The sequence below is a fragment of the Aspergillus ibericus genome (assembly GCF_003184845.1).
Source record: "Aspergillus ibericus CBS 121593 unplaced genomic scaffold BO80scaffold_56, whole genome shotgun sequence".
Lineage (NCBI taxonomy): Eukaryota > Fungi > Ascomycota > Eurotiomycetes > Eurotiales > Aspergillaceae > Aspergillus > Aspergillus ibericus.
The window spans coordinates 27,084-47,355 of NW_020292154.1; the positions used below are offsets into that span (position 1 = coordinate 27,084).

General features: G+C 43.0%; 5 protein-coding genes across 5 annotated transcripts; 3 read left to right on the top strand and 2 right to left on the bottom strand.

Moving 5' to 3' along the window:
• Positions 1-536: 536 nt before the first annotated feature.
• On the bottom strand, positions 537-2,435 carry BO80DRAFT_391639 (FAD-binding oxidoreductase). Its single transcript, XM_025717186.1, has 4 exons — positions 2,299-2,435; positions 1,329-2,236; positions 1,064-1,272; positions 537-969 (listed from the first exon to the last, which is right to left on the bottom strand). Exons 1-4 carry the CDS (start codon positions 2,419-2,421, stop codon positions 689-691), a joined length of 1,521 nt encoding a protein of 506 aa, XP_025570802.1. The 5' UTR covers positions 2,422-2,435; the 3' UTR covers positions 537-688.
• Positions 2,436-4,030: 1,595 nt separating this feature from the next.
• BO80DRAFT_366209 (glutathione-independent formaldehyde dehydrogenase) lies at positions 4,031-5,228 on the top strand (the record flags this gene model as incomplete). The annotated part of the gene is made up of 2 exons (XM_025716234.1): positions 4,031-4,400; positions 4,462-5,228. The coding sequence occupies 2 exons, from the start codon at positions 4,031-4,033 to the stop codon at positions 5,226-5,228; spliced, it is 1,137 nt and encodes a 378-aa protein (XP_025570803.1).
• A 781-nt stretch (positions 5,229-6,009) lies between these two features.
• Positions 6,010-7,254, bottom strand: BO80DRAFT_366155 (putative aldo-keto reductase (AKR13); the record flags this gene model as incomplete). The annotated part of the gene is made up of 5 exons (XM_025716231.1): positions 6,010-6,305; positions 6,370-6,564; positions 6,616-6,729; positions 6,793-6,936; positions 7,017-7,254. The coding sequence occupies 5 exons, from the start codon at positions 7,252-7,254 to the stop codon at positions 6,010-6,012; spliced, it is 987 nt and encodes a 328-aa protein (XP_025570804.1).
• A 7,705-nt stretch (positions 7,255-14,959) lies between these two features.
• Positions 14,960-16,804, top strand: BO80DRAFT_484188 (methionine permease; the record flags this gene model as incomplete). Its single annotated transcript, XM_025723455.1, has 5 exons — positions 14,960-15,135; positions 15,192-15,882; positions 15,940-16,099; positions 16,154-16,464; positions 16,524-16,804. The coding sequence occupies 5 exons, from the start codon at positions 14,963-14,965 to the stop codon at positions 16,782-16,784; spliced, it is 1,596 nt and encodes a 531-aa protein (XP_025570805.1). The 3' UTR covers positions 16,785-16,804.
• A 1,584-nt stretch (positions 16,805-18,388) lies between these two features.
• On the top strand, positions 18,389-19,298 carry BO80DRAFT_484190 (alpha/beta hydrolase; the record flags this gene model as incomplete). Its single annotated transcript, XM_025723456.1, has 2 exons — positions 18,389-18,892; positions 18,948-19,298. Exons 1-2 carry the CDS (start codon positions 18,401-18,403, stop codon positions 19,296-19,298), a joined length of 843 nt encoding a protein of 280 aa, XP_025570806.1. The 5' UTR covers positions 18,389-18,400.
• Positions 19,299-20,272: the final 974 nt, after the last annotated feature.

Sequence of the window (20,272 nt, forward strand, 5' to 3'; positions counted from 1 at the left end):
TATTTACATTTTCTTTATCTAATTGCCATGCCCTCCGTCAACACTAAACAATACGCTAAATGCTATACCTCGCAGTGGTACCGGAATCAAAATGCGAATCAATCCACAACACAAGACTCGACCCGCATATATTAGGCCGGCTATTAGCAACAGCCAGACATGCGCGATGATTGTTAAAGCCTATTTAAACCTTCCTGAATATAGGAATAGTACATACGACCACAGGGTGTGGAGAACAGGGCTTCCCGTCCGCTCAGCCGTACTTAAGCCACACGCCGGGAGGTTAGTAGTTGGGTGGGTGACCACCAGCGAATCCCTTCTGTTGTATGTTTTTATTTTGTCGTTTTTATTTTTATTCATAATTCGAAGGGATTCTTACATGCCTCTGCGACGGTCATAGAAGTGTTGTTTCCTTCTGGTAGCTAAGTGGGATTTGGGTAAAAAAGGTTTCATTTGGTCTTATATTTCCTTGTTCAATTAATTCATGAATAAGTCCGATCGATATCTCTGGTACGTATTTAGGAACTGGTTGTATTCGAATACTAAGAACATCTGCCTAGATGCTGCCATTTCCAGAGCACTGAAAAAGGTAGGTTCACCGCTATCTGTACTGCGCAATGACGAGCAAACTTAACCCAACCTCGAGCCCGTGACAGAGCTTAGCTACACGACAAATAAGCCAAGAGCATCACAGCAATTTAACGAACCCCCTCCATAGCCCCTGAGAGGTATAAACACCTCGAGGATCAACAGCCCGCTGAATTTCTTTCAAGCGCCGCTCATTCTCCTCTCCATACCCCGGGAAAATCTCATCTTCCTGCTGTGCCGATGCATAGTTGATGTATAGGTAACGGTTTGCAACACCGAGACTTTCAGCCGCTGCTTGAATCCTAGCGATGGTGTTTCCCGTCATGGTGTTGACGGCTATATCGCCATCAGCGTCGGACCAGGCGGTGGAAATTAGAATGACTGTGGAGGTGGTAGATTGATATTAGCGGTGATTGTGGAAGATACCCTCAAGCGGAGAGGAATGGAGTAGGAAAGCGAGGTTAGATGAACTTACGGAGCAACGGCCCATCCGCTTGAATACCAAGCGCGTTTCCCCCCCTCTGTTTCATGGCTGCGATAGCGTTGCGCGACAGTGCGTAGGAGACGAGGTTGGGGACGAGCCCTTCCACTGCACTGATTGCGCGGACCTCCTCCTCGAAGATGTTGACTGCTTGAGATAGGAGGGGACGAGAGGGGGACACGGTAAGCGTGGCGAAGAGATGTCTTGAGATGGTCAACAGGGGATTGATAAGAATTAAAAGAGTTGGGATCTAGCATACCTCGTGACACCCAGCGGCTCGGATTCTTGAGTCTGGCTGCTCATGTTCGAAATTATGTTGAATCTCGTCAGTGCCGGTATCTGATCCATTGCGCTGAACACAGGCGGGTTCCGGATCGGCCTTGCATAACGCTGTGTCCCGGACAAGGTAAAACTGTCCTCATCGGGCGAGTACGTATAGAACATGTCCAAGCCCATGTTGACATCATCCGTCAGCTGTTCATCAGTGAAAAGGTCATAAATTCTGTCCAGAACCTGCTCGGTCTGGTTGGAGGCATAGGTAACCAAGGTCGTAGAAACAGGGCCCTGCGCAAAAGTACGAACAGTGAAGGCTGTAACAACCCCGAAGTTATTCCCGCCCCCTCTTAAGGCGAAATATAAGTCGGGATTACGGGATTCGCTCGCGGTGACAATCGTCCCATTCGACAAGACAACCTCATACTCGTAGACATTGTCCAATGCCCAGCCGTATTTGTTGGAGAAGGGGGATGTGCCCCCGCCAAGTGTGAACCCGCCGACGCCGACGGTGCCGACTCGTCCACCAACAAACGATAGATTGTGCGCGTCGAGAGCGGCATAGACCTGATAGCTGGTTGCACCGCCACCTACCCGTGCCTTGTTTCCATCCTCCAGTATCTCCACCGATGTCATGCGGTCGAGGTCCACAGTCACACCACCGATGGAGTTCGAGTCCCCGGGATTCCGGGAGTGGCCGCCGCCTTTGACGGCAAAGTGACACCAGTTGGACACCAGGGTGTTGATGATATTGGAGACATCGGATGCAGTTGATGGCTCAACGCGACAGGCTGGTCGGACCTCTTGTTGTTTTGCGTCCCAGATGGTGAAATTGCTGTCGTCATAGGGATAGTGGAAGGCATCAGGCCCGAACGAATTGGAAAGCGAGGCGCACTATGTAAGTATTCTTCGTTAGGGCTTCCTTCATGAACAACTGAAATTGGAAATAGGCTTACTGCTCGGTGGCAGTTTTCGGATACGGTGCCGTTGAGCGGAGAGGGTCGCTCAATTGGTTGAGATCCATACACAAGGACACCATATCCCGCCAGGAGATGGATCAAGGCGCTTGAGAATTGCATCTTGAGATGATTACTGTGGGGCGATGCTGCTCAGTAGTACACGGATGAATCATGATATATGTATACTTCCATGGCTTTCCGGTTATCAGTACTGTTATGGAAATGATCTGCTTCCCCTCTTTCTGAATGAACACATCATCCATGACAATCATACACTGCATCACAAGCACCACTTGTGGTGCCTTGCTGCATGTCTCGGCCAAGAACGGGCGTTCCGAGGGTTTCCAAAGACTTGACTTGAAAAAGGTTTGGCTTCCTGCAGGCGTATGACAGGTGGGTCCCCGTAGATTTCTCCGATTGGCTAGCCCTGTTATGTGGCAATTACCCCAGTGGAGCCCCCCTGCATCTCCGAGACAAACAGCCAGGCTAATCCATATTCTCCAAAACTGCCTGTCACCCGCCTGCAGATATCGTCTATCAACTGCTGCAACATGTCATCCTCTAGTGCTAATCTGTTAGGCGCAGGTGGAGTAGGATATGTTTATAGGTGGCGTGGTCTTAAGCTGGAAGGGGCCGGTAAAGCTGAACTAGGAGAGTGTCATCTGTTATCTATTTCCAGCTGTATCCTGCATAGCAATGTAGGCAAGTGATTGGTCTGTGGAGTTCAATGTAGCTTCTGTAAGTGGCCGCCTCGTAGACAGATAGAATTTGGTAAAGATATGGATGAGGTAGAGGCAGCTTGATGATCCTATTATTGATCTACAGGCTTCCTGGAGAACCTAGTCAAATATGCCAAGATCAGGCAGCAAAGAATTATGGTGCTGCCTTGGGTCAATTAGTATCGCACCTGCCACAGCTTCTTCCCGGTGCTGCAGAGCGCGTTCCTGTGCTAGATGTATAGCTTGTTTCCTAACGCTCTACCATTCACCTAGGGTCGGAGAAAAGAAGTCATAAGCAAAGATAAGAGAAAAAGTCTGACCCACATGCTACTTACGCCAGGCTTGTTGGTTGAGTTAGTTCTGGGATTTGCGTCGCTCTTTTCTATGTCTCTTCTAATGATATTACCGGGTGATTTGCATGTGGCGTCGGATGTTATGACTCTAGACGAGGATGCTTCGTGGTGTGCACACGGTATGTTTCTGACAGTTAAATTAAGGGTTCATATACGAAATGGCTAGTCATGAAACCATAACGATACCATAGATGAGACTGAGGAGCTTGTGCTAGTCGCAGTGGAAAGTCATTATCGGCGTCTGTTTGGGATCTGTAATCCGATTGGAGCAGACCAGACCCACCGTTAGCGCGTAATCATGCCCAGCTCTTTTGCAGATTGATTTAAGCTCCAAACATGGTTGAAGTCTGGCCGGCTCCCATGATCTGCGTAAGCATATCCACTCCGCCTCTGTATCAGCAGCTTGAAATCATCGTAGCTGTTGTATGTGACATATGTCCAAGGAGAATTGCTTGTAGAGGCCGCGCAGGCCTATGTCGATCGCGCATAATCAAAGCAGGAAATCATGCCCATATGGGTTACACCAATGTGGTATAAGAACAACACCCTAGTCCACGTTCAGTTGTTCCATTCGTTCTAAGCAGAGGTGATCAAATTGCATAACCAGCAAAGAATAATCATCCCGTTTAATTGTCTTCGTATTGAATAAGCTTCACCATGCCACTTAATACCACCCTCACCGCGACAATGCGAGCTGTCGCGTGGTTTGGCCAACCCTACAACGTGTCCGTCATTGATATGCCCGTTCCGAGTATCATCAACCAGACCGACGCAGTTATCCGCATCACCACCTCAGCCATTTGCGGCTCCGATCTTCATTTCTACCACGGCTACACGGGGGCTGCCGACGTGCCTTGGGGACTCGGTCATGAGGCCGTTGGATACGTCTCCGAGGTTGGCGAGGCCGTGTCCTCTCTGAAGGTTGGAGACTATGTAATCATCCCGGATAATGCCCACGATGGGCATTATGGTCAGAATCACCCGCTTGCATTCGGGAGCGGCTCCCCTGACTATGGCGGTCTGCAAGGTACTGCTCCTCCTCATTCGCTCAATCGACACCAACTTCACAGCTGCTGATAATAATCTAGCCGAATACGCCCGTGTCCCATTCGCAGACATGAGCCTTATCCCCATCCCCTTCAACAACAGCACCGGAAACGCAACCAAGGAACTCGACTACCTCATGATCTCAGACATCTTCACCACGGGCTGGCAAGCTCTAACCTACAGTGGTTTCCAGCCCGGCGATACCGTAGCCGTCTTCGGTGCCGGTCCCGTAGGTCTCATGGCCGCATACTCTGCCATTCTGCGCGGTGCGTCGCGCGTCTACTCCGTCGACCAAGTACCCAGTCGTCTCCAACTCGCTTCTTCGATCGGCGCCATCCCTATCAGCTTCAACACGTCCGACCCCGTGGATCAGATCGTATCCCGTGAACCGAACGGCGTCACCCGTGCTTTGGACTGCGTTGGATTCGAAGCCGTCAACGCCACAGGACACCGCACAGACGGCATCGTCCCGCGCAACCTCCTCTCCGTCGCAGCACAGCAAGGAGGCATCGCCATTGCGGGTGTCTACACTGGCGGTGGGAACAGTACCCGGGGGGCGCCCTTTGCTGATCAGATTCCTGCCCAGGTTCCGTTCTCCGTTGCGTCGTTGTGGGAGAAGGAGCTTACCGTGGGCAGTGGGATCGTGTTACCGCTCGAACATGCGCAGGCGCTTGTGGACCTTGTTGCTGCTGATCGCGCGACCCCGAGTTTTGTGATCAGCTCGGTTATTGATATCGAGCAGGCTCCGGAGTATTACAGGCGTTACAGCGATCATTTGGAGCATAAGATTGTCATTCGCTTTCCTTGATTGCTCTTGGATATCTCTGTACCATTACGTTGTATACCACTGATAACGTCTGTTAGAAGGTTAAAGGGCAATGGCCTTGGGATATGCAATGGCTTACTTATATTAAAAGGTATCTAGCTAGAGAGAAATAAACCTATACAAATTAACAATTCTTGTATAGCGGCAGCGATACACAAACATGTACTGATGACGACGCCTCTTGATAATAAATCCGAAGAGACGAAAGGCTTCACTCAAGGTTACCAAGTGAGACACATGCCGTCAAATGACAAGGTGGAAATTACAAGATTGCATCTTCAATTTCCAACTGAGGATAGCTTTCGGCACGACTGTGTCTGGCACTGATCAGAAACTGAAGAAGTGCTGTGGAGAGCTGGTCAATGAACCAAATGGACACCGGGCAGCGTGTCAATATTGGGCACTTTCACCTTTGGCACTCCTTGGGAATGCAGATACAGGCAGGTGCTGGTCTTTATCAGCCCCTTCAAGATGAATAAGATCGGAACATATAGGAATATCATAATTGTCATGCAATGGCTTTCAACGAGTACTTTGTTCCCTTTGCTGCACAACTTGTTTTCATAGTATTTTTAGAATAGAAATATAGGGAACCTTCAAAGTGCGTGCAATTACAAATTACAAAGAGGCAATCTGTTTTGGCATGGAAGCAGCTGCTTAATTATGAATCGAGACCCGTGGCATCTCTACCATAGCAAACCGACTTTACCTGACAACAAACTACCGGATTCTTGTATGTACAGCAGCACTCACTACACATATTCTAATGACCAGCCATGGATTGATGGATAGGATTGAACCTATCACCAATCGGCTTAGCCTCGTCCACGATTTTCCGCATCTCCTTCAGCTCGTCCTCAGTCAGCTCAACGTCCCGAGATGTCCAGTTTTCCTCCAGGCGCGAGGGCTTCGTCGTTCCAGGAATGGTAATCAACCCCTGCGCAGCAACCCAAGCGAGGGCGATCTGCGCAACCGAGCACCCCTTCTTGGTCGCTAGCTTCTTGATCTCATCCACGATGGCTTTGTTCTTGTAGAAGTTTTCACCTTGGAATTTGGGAACTAACGTTCACAGGAGCCAATCAACATACATGCACAATGTAGGATAGAAGACAGATTCACGTACCAGTGCGGCGGAAATCAGTCGGCGCAAAGTCATCTGGCGACTGGAACTGAAAGTCATCCACAAGCCAGCCATGACCCAACGGGCTAAAAGCCACAAACGCCACACCTAACTCCTTCGCTGTCTCGATCAGGCCAGTTGTCTCGTGCACTGTCTCGAACGCAGAGTACTCGGCTTGCACGGCGTCAATTTTGGCGACTAGAATATAGTTAGCAAACAATTTCATGTGATGCATGATGAGAGACGAACTGGCGTTTGCCTTGCGCAAAGTCGCAGCAGAGCATTCGGATAGTCCGATGTACTTTGTTTTCCCTGCGCGACGGAGTTCATCCAGGGTGCCGATGGACTCTTCGAGGGGCGTGTCTTATCACTAGCATTAGGATACTAACTTCGCCAAGGGTTTTAATCTCTGGGGTATATACGTACTGGGATCAATCCGATGTAGGTAGTACAGATCAGGAGTAAAGCCAAGCCTGTCGATCGTCCCTTCAATGGTTTCCTTGATGTGAGCCGCCGAGTTGCTGACTTTGCGTACGGGGCCAGAGACATCAAATCCACATTTAGAGGCAACTGCATGTACATACCAGACGTCAGCCGACAAGCCAATGTTGATAGAAGAAGATGGAAAAGATACAGGTAAGTATACTCACCGAAAACCTTGTCACGGACATTATGCTTCTTGATAAAGTCTCCAAGTAACTTCTCGTTCTCACCCTGCTTGTAGACGACCGCAGTATCCCAGAACGTGCATCCTAGCTCAATGGCTTTCAGAAGAATTGGCTCGGACTGCTCATAGTCGAAGTCTGTCCCCATGGCATGATTAAGGCCCATCGCTCCAAACCCGGGGACGGGGACTTGCTGGGTGCCAAACGAGAGTGTCTTGACCATTTTGCTTGAGTTTGTAGATCTCGACTATAGTCAGCGGATACGTGGTTCCATGGCTCTGGAAACATGGGGAACATACGTCGAAAGTGCAGCTCGCTGAGAAGTGAAGAATGAGGTTGCGTGATACCGGCTGTGAAGGTGGGAAGCCAAACGCCAAATCAGCGGGTGCATGATAATTAATATAGCAGCCAGCGGGTACCGCATTGCAGCGATTACATTACGATTTTCTAAAGAGTCGAACTCGGTTGCCACATATAAACTCTAAATATTGAGAAAGGCCTTGTAAATTACGCGGTTTGATGGATACAGCCGCATATTCCCACTTAACTTTAGCTTGGCTCAGCCAATTGTATATCCATTTTTGACCCACTTGTCATCAACCTGCATGACGCTTGCCCATTTTAATATGTTGTTGAAGCTCCGCAGCATCTGCACAAGTCTTCTCATTAACTCCTAATTAACTCCTAACTCCGGCAATGATTACATAAATCCGTGGAAACATGTGAGATGACAATACTTAACAAACACAATCAGGCAACTGTAAGAGTCGATAAGCGGGTGTGGTAGTGTGAGGAAGATCCTTCTATCGCGAAATACATGGTGTGGTCTGCTGCATGGAATCCTCCAAGGATCCTGCCAAGGCTGGTGCTAGACTAACATTATTCTAAAAAATCTATTAAATAATATAAAACTCTTCTTTCATTTTTATATCTAGCAAGTAGACACTTTATTAGATAATACAACATACCTACATTATACATATATATATATATATATCTACACGTACAACCTAGTATTCAAGCATGGTCTTATTGTCTTCATGCAGTCGCTAATCTCCTGTCTTCGGATACCTCGCGGGGATGCCTGCTGCTTCGTGGGTCACGTGACTATTTACTTGCTTGTCTTGTACTTTCGCGAGGCCATCAGCGGCATGGGGATTCCTCACGATAGGCCTATTGCAAAGGTTGTAAGAATTTCGGTCCTTACAGCTTAGGCCCCAGAGCCCAAGGAGAGGAGGGTAGGAGCTACCTGGACCCCTACTCAGGAGCCCGGGCCCGGCTTATACGTAGAACCAAGGAGTTGCGTCTCTGGAATGTCTCGGCTTCATATAGACCTGTATCCATGCTTCTAGGCTCTGCCGAGATCCGAGGTGATGTTTTCATACTATAACAGGGTACAAGGTCCCCGCGAGACGATGCTTAGTTGTCTATTCTTGTTCTCTCTGCCTACAATACTATCCTCACGGTCTAACGATTCCACCAGGGTTTTGTCTCTGGTAGACCCTCCAAGCCGACCCGGAATCTATCTCGGTGCGAGTAGACTGGTGTATACTTAGGGTGTCAACAAGCATTCCGTAAGTTTCTTTGTCAAAGGTATTGGCCTCCAGATAACAATCTTTTTTAAACGAGCGAAAGAATTGTGAGCATGGAAAAGCTATGTTAGAAGATGGGTAACAGGTTTGATCCTGACAGGCGTGAGACTAATGAGCTACGCATTGAGCCAACCATACTTAGCGATGTAACGACGATATGGGTTGCTCTTACTGTTTGAGTGTGTTTGTGAAAGGAGATCACGTGATCTCGGACCTAGCCACCTAGTCACCTCCTCCTCACGTAGTTAGCTAGGCAACATACACTTAATATCATTAATATTGCTATCACAGGTTATAAGCCCTTGTAGTAATAAATCATTAAATATTTATTTTTTTTATTATTTTTTTATTATTTTTATATATTATTTATTAAATAATATTCTTCTTAAGACTTTTTACATCTTAAATTATTACTATACGCGGTTTTACGGGTAAAAAAGCCTCCATAATAATCTAATTAATTTAATATTTAGGCTTAATACTTATTAATTAACTAGACCTCTTACTATATAAGCAGCGTGGTTGAATACTTATAATAATACTATCTAAAACTCTATTTAACATTGACATCTCTAAAGCTATTTCTAAGTTTAAAAGCTAGGCTAATTAATTATTATAATAAAAAAATCTATAAAACTACTTATACTCGCGTAATTTAAACGCGTGGGAGCTGCTTCAGAGTAAATATATTTTTCTAAAAGAACTAATTCTTTATCCTGAGAATAAAGATAAAAATATATATATACTAATTATTTATATTAGTAATAATAGTACTCTACCTACTAAAATAGATCTATAAAATAATATTAAATAGATTAAATAATATAACTGTACTTTACTCACTATATATAACTTTAACTATAAGAAATAGAAGTAGTTAAATTACTCTATATTTATAATTCTTAGTATTATATGCGAAGCTAATCCTATAATATATTTCTAAAACTATAATTTTATATTAAAAGCATATATTCTTCTCCAGGAAGTATATAAAATCTTTAACTTTATTATAGTTATTTATTTATATAATAAATAGATATCTATTTATTATAATAGTATAAATAATTAAGAGATTTTTCTTATATATTACATGGACATTTTTAATAAGCTTCGCGATACTAAAATTATTAATAATTATATTAAACTTCTATAATTCTTTATAATTATTTAGAATATGCCTGCTTTGTAGCTATTTATTATAAATTAATATATAATATTAATAAAAAATATTATCCTATTATTTATATATATTTAATTTATATAATTTAAATATATATATAAGAATTAGTTCTCCCAGCTAATTACACACGTAGTTAATAATAAACTTTAAAGTAATATTAAGAATACTAATAATAATACCCGAGATAATAATCGCGGTAGTTGCGGCCGTAGATATAGATATAGCTATAAATATAATAATATTTATAATTATAATAAAAATTAAATAAATACCTCTATATAATATAAAAAAAAATAACTTAATACCACTAATAAAAATATTATATAGTGTATCTTTTATAAATATTATAGAAATCACTTTCTAAGTAAATACTCATTAAATCTGAATAAAAAAATAATTATAAATATTTAAATAAATATAGTTATTATATTTATTCTATTTATATTACTATTAAGAACACTATCAGCTAATATAATTAATATTAATTTTAATTTTTTTAATATCTATATTGTATTGGTTTACTTTAATACTATTATTATAATTTAAGAAAACTAATATTTAAATTACTCGCATAATTAGATACTTAATTCTAGGATTATTAAAATAATAATTTATTTAAAATATTATTTTATATTTTTTACTTCCTGCGTATGTATGGTTAAAACTATTACTAATAAAATTTTTTAGATTATTAATTATAATATTATTTTAATTAAATTAGCGGACAAGCAGAATAAATCTTATAAATTTTTAAAGATTAACTATATTTAATATATACTAATATTTTTATATAATTTTATTTTATATAAGTAACTGGCATACCAGAATATTTATATATATATTAAAATTAAAGAGACTACTGTTCTTATTTAATATAGTAAATAAATTAACTTTATTACTATTAAAAATATTTAATATTTTTTATATATAACTAGCACCACAAGCCGCAAGATAATTTAAAATCTATATTTTTATAATATTTTAATACACTCACTATCTTTTAATTTTATTATTAATACTATTAAAAAAATAGTTTCTTTATTAATTTTAATCTATTTTATATACCGCTGTACGGTTCATGTCTCTAAATAAAAAATTTATAATTTTATTAAATATATTATTAATTTTAATATTAAGAAAAATATTTTACTAACGCCCTGCGAACCTTATTTCTATAGAAAAAATTAAATATTATCTATTTTTTATACTAAATCTTGTAATCTTAATCTACATATTAAAAATTTTATTTATATAGATATTTATAGACTGCTATCTATACACAGCTAAACTAATATATATTACTTTATTATTTTTATTAACTATATCTTCTAATACTACTAGATATTTTTACTCAAGAAATATAATAAAATATATAACAAATTTATTACTTTATAAAACTATCTCAAATACTAGCTAAATATTAATATTAAATATATTTATAATAATAATACATCTGAACATTAATTATTTATAATCTATTATTAAGAATAAAGTATTATCTAGAATCTTATTCTATACTATTACTTAAATCTCAATCCTATTACTAAGATTAAGAACTGTTATCTAGTTAAATCTTATATATTAATTATAGCAGATAATTAATTGTCCTGTTTCCTATAGAATTATATTATTCTTATAATTAATTATACATAGAATAGATTCATATATAGTACTATTGGGAAGACTCTCTATAAAACCTTATATAATATATAACCAAATATCTTATAGTAAAAGATTCTTAACTATTACTACTAGTATCTTACTTCTAAAAAAACTTATAATAAATTTGAGAATTATATGCAGAAAAATTATTTTATTAAATATTTTAAATTAATTTACAAGATCTATAATATTCAAATTTATTAGATTATATATACTCATGATATTATCTTCAATGAAAAATCTATTTTATAATTATTATTAATAATATTTATATACAATCTTAATTCCATATATTATAATAAAATTAATATAGAAGCTTTAGTTTAGAAAGATCCTCATCACTAATTACTATTTAATATATCTTTTTAATATTAATAATTTATTTTTATTACTTTTTCTAGTTATTTTACTATAGATAAACAGGATAGCAGTGAGGAGCCGGACTAGCTACTAAAATATAAATAAATTAATATATTTCTATCTTTACTTATAATTAATAATATTATCTATAACGCTACACCTAAACTAGTAGTTATTATCAAAGATAATAAGTCTAGAGACTAGCTAGTTCTTATAGATCCTCTAGCCACTAGTACCTCCCATACAAAATCCGCTACTTCTAATATAGAACCGTCACTAGTGGCTAAATAGCTACTATATTATTCTACATGTACTTGTAAGCCCTCGCGCACGCTCCTCGAGTCCCTAGAGACTTATACTATTAGTGTAAATAATAACCTAGACATGAATACTAATGCCTTTTATAAATTACTCATTGACAGCTATCTCGCTGGCTCCCTCGACCACTACCCCTTCTACCGTCGCGGTGGACCTGGACTTATCAGCTTCTATAATACTGACTGGGCCGGCCCCTATTCTCTCAACACGATATTAACCTCCAGCTATGTATTCTAACTTACTGGGAGGCCCATTTTATAGAGTTTAAAAAAATAAACTACTATTATATTATCTTTAACTAAAAGTAAGTATATTATGCAAGTAGTAATAATACAAGAATTAATCTAACTCTAACTATTATTTATTGAACTAGATATTTAGCGCTTTAAAACTACATTTATTTTAATAAACTATCCTACTATTATTTATGTAAATAACCAGTCCACTATCATCCTAACTAAGAACCCCGAGTTTCACGCCCATATAAAGTACGTCTCTATTAAATAATACTTCATACATTATAAAATACATATAAAAAATATTAAATTTATCTATATCAGTACAACTAAACAAGCGGCTGATAGCTTTATTAAATTACTTAAATATCTTACCTACTCCTACTTTATCAAGTAACTCAGTATAATAAATCATATTTAAAAACTTATCTAATATCTCTATATCCACATATCTTTTATTTCTTGTTTAGAAAATGTGAATAACCTCATATCTTCCTCCCTTTTATATGTAATGTTGCTGATTACGTCCTCACTCATAGGGAATATGAAAGGAGATCACGTGATCTCAGACCTAGCCACCTAGTCACCTCCTCCTCGCGTAGTTAGCTAGGCAACACACACTCAATATCATCAATATTGCTGTCACAGTGTTCAATGACTTGTCTTCTTTTGAGGATACACAAGATCCTCCTTTCTCAGCTACTTAGTTGTTCCTCTTATTGCGTGCAATACATCCAACTGAGCACTCCCGAAGAGTTGCTAACTCGGCATGATTCTTCGAATCATTAGCTGCAGTGGGAGGGTTACCTCGGATTGGTGGCTAGTAGCGTGGTCATCCTCGATATCAAGATCATGGACACGCAGTATCGGTGAAGGAGGAAGATACCACAGTATATGGCGAAGTCTAGCCTTGATGCAGTGGCCTTTGAAAGCTGATCGGAGTCGCAAATGAACTCCTGTCCATCAAGACCAGAATCAGGTTGGGATATGCATCGAATTTCATTGGCAGGCACTAGTCGACTATCAAAAGAGGGAGACTGTGAAGTTCAGCGAATGAAGATAAAACAAATTGACCTATTTTGAAAGATACAGTACTACTGCTTGAGTTCGATCCCAATAGAGGGTTGTGCAACGATTCAATGTCACTTAACCCACGTTCGCTGAAAGCTCCATTACCTTGATTTAGGAGTTGGGTACTTTCAAGAATAGCTGCAGAAAAGGCTATAACATCCAATAACAAAAACTACCAATGTTCCCTTCTAACATACCAGACTCTGTAGGCTGCAAGTCATGGGTATTACGAACGCTAACTAAGTAAGACAAATAGAATATGCGGACTCGCGATTCACTTCAGAACAGTGCTCTACGTTCAATACAGATTATTTTATACGACGCGAAACAGATTACTATTTGTTGAAACGCGCCTCTTAAAAGTAGGGAGGAGAAATTAAAATCGGAGTCGTAAAAAAGAAACGTCCTTATTTTGAGTCACTGCAATGTACGTGGACAGGGAAGACTAGGGTCTGGTTGGGTCAGGCAAGAACAATGGAAGAATCCTTTGAGAATGACTTCTTTATATAGCAGCATCAAGGACTTTTAAGTTTATAACCTCCGCGCACATTCCTTTCGTTCATATCAGACGCAGTCCGCACCATCTATGTTGTTCCACAATACCGTGGCTAGACTCAGGCCGAACAATCCGCCTGTGATTCCAGAATGAGGAAGAGAAACATCCTTGGGAGTATATGCAACATATACCACGCTGGCTCTACCCATAATACTCTAACACTGCGGGTAGATGTTGTTATAAGGGGCGCTTCTTTCCACATTTTGAGCTCTCCAGCCTGGGTAGTGTATATGTTGTAGACGAGATCAGGACACTTGCAGAAAGGAACGATATAGAGACCAAAAATGTACTTCAAGTACTACTATACGCTAAACATACTTATCATTTATACTTTGAATATAGAAAGATATAGAAATTCAATATTAAGGTTACTTTATATTTATTTTCTTTAGGTCACGGGGGTAGGTTGCTATGTGCTCGTGTAGGTCACGTGGTTCTTACCAGTCCCCGATGTCGCACCGTGACATATATTTTATAGTATATGATTGTTATAGTTATGTTTATATATTCTATAACTTTCTTATAAATAAACAATGTTTAGGTCTCTAAAGTGCTTTTATACCCTTTAATTTTTATCACTTGTGATTTTCATTGGTTGTTTCCTTTACATAATTGCGACATCTATGCTAAGATGGGGTGTTGGGTGGGGTGCAGCACGCCATCGCGGTAACCCTCCATGGACAATATTTCTCCTCTCTCACTGCGCTAACTGGCAACTTGACACATAAATATGCCTGTGGATGGTCGTGCGATGCGGGAATAACGCCATCATGCCTGCAGCTGAACTCATCCACTAATACCCAGCCATCCTGGCCGCTTCAGTTATGTCGGAGGGAGCCCGAGCATCCCCGCGACTATAATCTCATGGCTCCATCACTTATAATCGGATAAGTATATAAGCCTTGCCATGGCGCGCATGCGGGCATTTAGGAGACTGCATCCTGGTCGGTAGTGAAATGGGTAGCGACACGATATCCCAAGCGACCATTCAAACGAATGCGTCTCACCCCGACGATGACAGTCTCAAGGGAGAGAGACTCTCAGTCAATGAGAACCACGTGCTGCAGGAGCGCCAAATTGGAGTGCTGGGGGCCATCTCCCTGATTGTCAACAAGATCATTGGCGCTGGGTTAGTCCATCTCTATTCACCAATCATATGCACCTCTGATCCGCTGACCGAGATAGAATCTTCTCCACCCCTTCGACCATCTTCAAGCTTTCCGGCAGTGTAGGGCTATCGCTGATGCTCTGGGTGGTGGCGGGAATCATCTCGGCCTGCGGTGCCCTGGTGATGCTGGAATTCGGCACTGGGATTCCTCGATCCGGGGGCATCAAGGTCTATCTGGAACGATCTTTCTCCCCTCGGCAGCTGCAAACATGCATCTATCTCTTCTTCTGCTTGTTCCTGCAGGTCTCTGCCAGTAACGCCATCACCGCCTCGGAGTATCTCCTGTCAGCGGCCGGAGTCGAATCGACGACCTGGAAGGAACGAGGGCTGGCCATTGCGGCCGTGTCCTTTGCCGTGGGCGTCCACACGGTCGCTCCTCGGATCGGACGGGCGATGCAGGATGTCCTGAGTATGGTCAAGCTCTTCACTCTCCTATTCATCGTGTGCACGGGGTTTGCCGCTCTGGCGGGTCATCGACGCATCCCTAATCCCCACAACTTCGACGTGAAGACATCCTTTGAGGGCACCTCCAACAATGGATATGATATCGGCACTGCTCTTCTGGACGCCATCTTCTCGTACCAAGGCTACGACAATGTGAATGCCGTTCTCTCCGAGGTCAAGAATCCGGAACAGACACTCCGCATTGCCCTTCCCTGCGCCATGGGCATCATCACGGTGTTGTATGTCCTCGCCAATGTAGCTTATGTGAGCCTCCCGCCAATCCTGGCTGTAATAAGGTGTCGTGGCTGATCCTTCTGTTAGTTCGCTGGTGTATCCAAGGAGGAATTCCGAACCGCCAGTGTCACGATTGCTGCCAGCCTCTTCCGCAATGTGTACGGCGAGACTGCCGCAACCCGAGCCCTACCCGCTCTTGTGGCGTTGTCCGCTATCGGCCATTTGCTGGGAGTCGCGTTTGTCGTCCGTAAGTCTGATTCTATTCTGATATTGAGGATTGAACTAATGGCCTACGGTGCAGCGCGTCTGCTACAAGAGCTCGCAAAAGACGGCATTACCCCATTCCCGAATCTTATGATGCAGAACCGCCCATTCAAGACCCCCATCGCAGCCCTGGTCGTGCATCTTGGCGTCACGATTCTATTCATCTGCGCTCCACCCGCGGGGGAAGCCTTTACATTTGTCGTCGGACTCTCCTCCTATCCTATGTGCGTGATGCTGACAGCGATCACGGTGGGACTGGTGAAGATGCGCCTCTCGCCGTCCGAGGGCTGGTCGTCGTCCTACACCGCGCCATGGGCGGTCATTGCCTTTTACCTGGCGGCCAATATCGTACGTCGCTTTGCTTTCTCCCCGAGTATTGACATTTGCTGATGAAGTCGTAACTGCAGTTCCTTCTAGTCATGCCGTTTGTTCCGCCTAACTCTGCCAAGTCGAGTATTCCGTACTGGTTGAGTCCGGTGGTAGCACTGGGGATTCTGGGGCTCGGAGTGATTTACTACCTTCTACGATTCGTGCTACTGCCTTGGGTATTTGGCTATGGTCTTCATCCGGTGACGAAAGACTTGACGGATGGGTCGCAGGTCACTCGCTTTATTATGCAGAAGAACGGTTCTCGTGATGGAAGTGGCGAAAGTTCTGCTTGGTTATGAAGCTGAAGGAGACAGTACAGGGCCTATAAATGTCGGAACTACACCCTCGCACATCTGACCCTAGATGGACAAGATGCGTCCATCAGACTCGAGCTTCGAGGCACAGGAAACGGATGCAAGGCGGTTGGCAGCTCTGCATGACAGCTAGGAGCCGGGAGCAGAGTGCCCGTGCATACTGCGGTGCCATTGCTGCACATAATGGGCTTACACTCAAAACATATCAATCCTGGGATCTTGGTGGACATGCGGCCGTATCTCCCCCATGAATAATGGCGCATGGCTAGTCTCAACTGAGCGGACAATCTGGTTTTAAAGACCCATTCAAGGGATCCCGCAGAATCAGAGACCCTCAATTTTCAGCATGCTAACAGCCGGGAGTCGTGTTTGAGGGTGGCTGAAGAGCAGTGATGTTCCACTAGGACGTCTCGTGGCTACTGACCGAGTTAAATTGGTGTATTCTTTTGTCGACCTAGGATGGTCGAAATTCTCTTCCTCTAAATATTGGGTCTAGGTATCTGCCTGGCGTTGAATGTCTGCTTTATAGGCTATAAAAACATAGTTGGAGATGACGATGTCTTAAGAGCGCTGAGTTGCCAACGCATCCCCCACACCCAGTCTTTAATAAGTCGAAAATATGACACATAACCCATTTGCTCGAATGCTCTACATCCATGCAACCATGGCTGCGGTAAGATAGAAATCAAAGATAACTGTACGTGATTGGACAGTAAGAGATAAGCTTTGTGTCATGGAATAACTTTATTATAGATTTGACATAGGCAGACCCCACGGGGTAGGACTCCACCTACTTGAAAATAAGTAGGGAAAATTACTAGAGCGGACAGTAGTGCCAAACTAGTGTCATATCATCTCACTCAAGTCTCAGCAGTGACAAATCGCCGCATAAAAATGGCTGTGTTTCTGCCAAGCAACGGGACTGACTCAAATCGAATGAGAAGCCCCAAAGGAGAGCCCGTGCACAAGACGAATTCCAGTTTCGATGTAGGAATGAATACCGCACATTGGTCTTGTCTAAGCCAGGTGTTTAGAAGGTCTTTGCTGTATCTTGATCATATTAGACTTTATATCTTTTTTTTCCCTTTGTTTCTTTGTTGCTTTTTATTTCTTTTTTTTTCCTTCTTTTCCCTTTGTTTCTTTCTTTCTATACATCCGCATAAACATCAGCCGGCCACTCCAAAAAATACTCGCGAAACTGGCGCGGCGCGATCCAATTACTCAACCGCTGAATATGTTTTTCAAAAATCATATTCAACACCGGACCGTCCTCCGACTCCACCACAATGTCCTCCGAGTCATATGGCCAATTCACATTGATATGCGCCGAGAATAATGGCACGGGGCGGTATCGCTTCGACAAAATGAACAAAACAAGTAGAAGGACAGTCCTGGCAACATTACCAGCGTATTGTGAAAAATACTCGACAAGTGGATCCCAAACCAAGCTAACAATCCTTAGCTCGTATACCTATCTGACCATATCTAGATTCCCCCAGCCTTGGCCCTTCAAAGTTATAAATTCACTTCCCTCCCTCTTTCCAGACCAAACCATCCATACCACTCTTCCTTTCTCTCAAAGATCCCAAACAGCATTCATCATGACGACCCCCAACAACCTAGCCGTCGTCATCTGCCACGGCTCATACCAAACCCCTGCCCCCTACGAGCCCCTCATCCAAAGCCTCCAAGCACACGGAATCGACGCCTATTGTCCCCAACGCCCAACCTGCGATCTCAACAGACTCAACGTCGGCGACGTAAACCATCCCGACTTTGACCGTGAGCCTCCAGCCGGCGGCTACCCGAGTGACACGGAGGACGTGGACGTCGTCATCCAGCTTGTCGAGAAGCTAGTCAATCAAGACGGCAAACTAGTCCTTCTAGCAGCACAATCCTCCGGGGGCTGGGTCGCTACCCAAGCCGCCGCGCACGCGTTGCAAGCCAAACCTCGTCAAGCTGTGGGCAAAGCGGGCGGGATCATCGGGTTGTTCTACATGGGGGCCTTTGTTATTCCCGTTGGGGAGTCCGTGACTAGTTTCTTTCAGCCGAAGGATGGGAGTTTTCATACACCGCCATTCATGCGGTTCCATGTAAGATGCACCATCTCACCAAGGTACTCTTGAGGAATTTCGCTGACAGGTGCAGAAACACGGCCACACAGGTCTAGGGACGGCCGTCGACGCTCCTCGTTATATGTTCAATGACATTGACCCTGAGGAGGCGGAGAAATGGGCTGCCACGCTGACGGCATCTCCGATTATGACGGACAGATTGACCAACGATGCTTATTCGGTGTTGCCTTGTGCGTATTTGGTGTTGGAGAATGATTTGTGTCTGGCGAAGGAATACCAGGAGGGGATGATTGCGTTGCAGACTCAGAGGGGGGCTGGGTTCACGGTTTATTATGCTCCATCAGGTCATTCGCCTCATCTTAGTTGGACGGGTGGGGTGGTGGAGAAGATCGAGGAGTTTGTGGGTAAGATTTTGAAGGAATAGAGGCTTGTCCTTCAGAAATTCTCCGTTGTGGTTGAGATGGTGTTGTTTTAAGTTTATAACATGTCCTGGCATCTGAATAGCACCAACTGATCCCATTTTACTTTGACTTTCCAACCGAGCCATCCTCTCTTCTCTCCCCCGTAACATCTGTTCTGCCTTTTCAGCCCCCAACCATACAAGAAAATTTCCGACAACCTTAATCTTGATCTCCACTTTTATTGTTCTTGGCGTCATCTTTTCCGAGTCAGCCAATCATGACCTCCGATAAAGCTCCGCATGCCATGCCGGTGCCCTGGTGGCCCCACAAGTACTGTAGATCCCGTTTAGCAAATATTGATGCTGCAAATAATTACTTTCGATCAAAGGCACACACGAGGCTGATCGGTATCTTAGTAAGTTGTATTCAATTTTGGGTATTTTCCAGAACTACGACCGAGTAGTGGATTCTTTCAAGTCCCCCTTCATTAGGCCTTCTAGCATTCCAACAATGGCTGAACGCGGAGAAGGCAATCAATTGCATAGTTCACACACGCGAAATCTACGAGACTAGGGTAATGTATCTATACTCCTTGGTTCCTTGTTCCGGGACAAGCAGGGAAATAGGGCAGTTCTCTCGAGCTTGGAAGATGGCCGCTAGCCATGAGAGGATAAGGCTAGGTACCCGGTAGGGTGGTAGTACTTCTGTAAGGGTACCTGGGTGATTGGGTTCTCACCAAGTCGGGCAAGATGCAATATGAATGGCCTGGCTTCTTATCTACGGCATACATATCTGCTTGACTGTTGAACCACCACTCTCGATTCGAACCAATACATTTTGACAATAGCTATATGTGTCTTCGTCAGAAAGTCACCGTCAGGCAGAACTAAGGGAAGTTTTTGTTGTAAAAATGTGCTGAGGAGGCCAGTTGCTCGGACTGTTTGGTTGACTATTTTTGATATGTTACGGTGGCGGCTGGTGAATGGTGTCCAGTCCA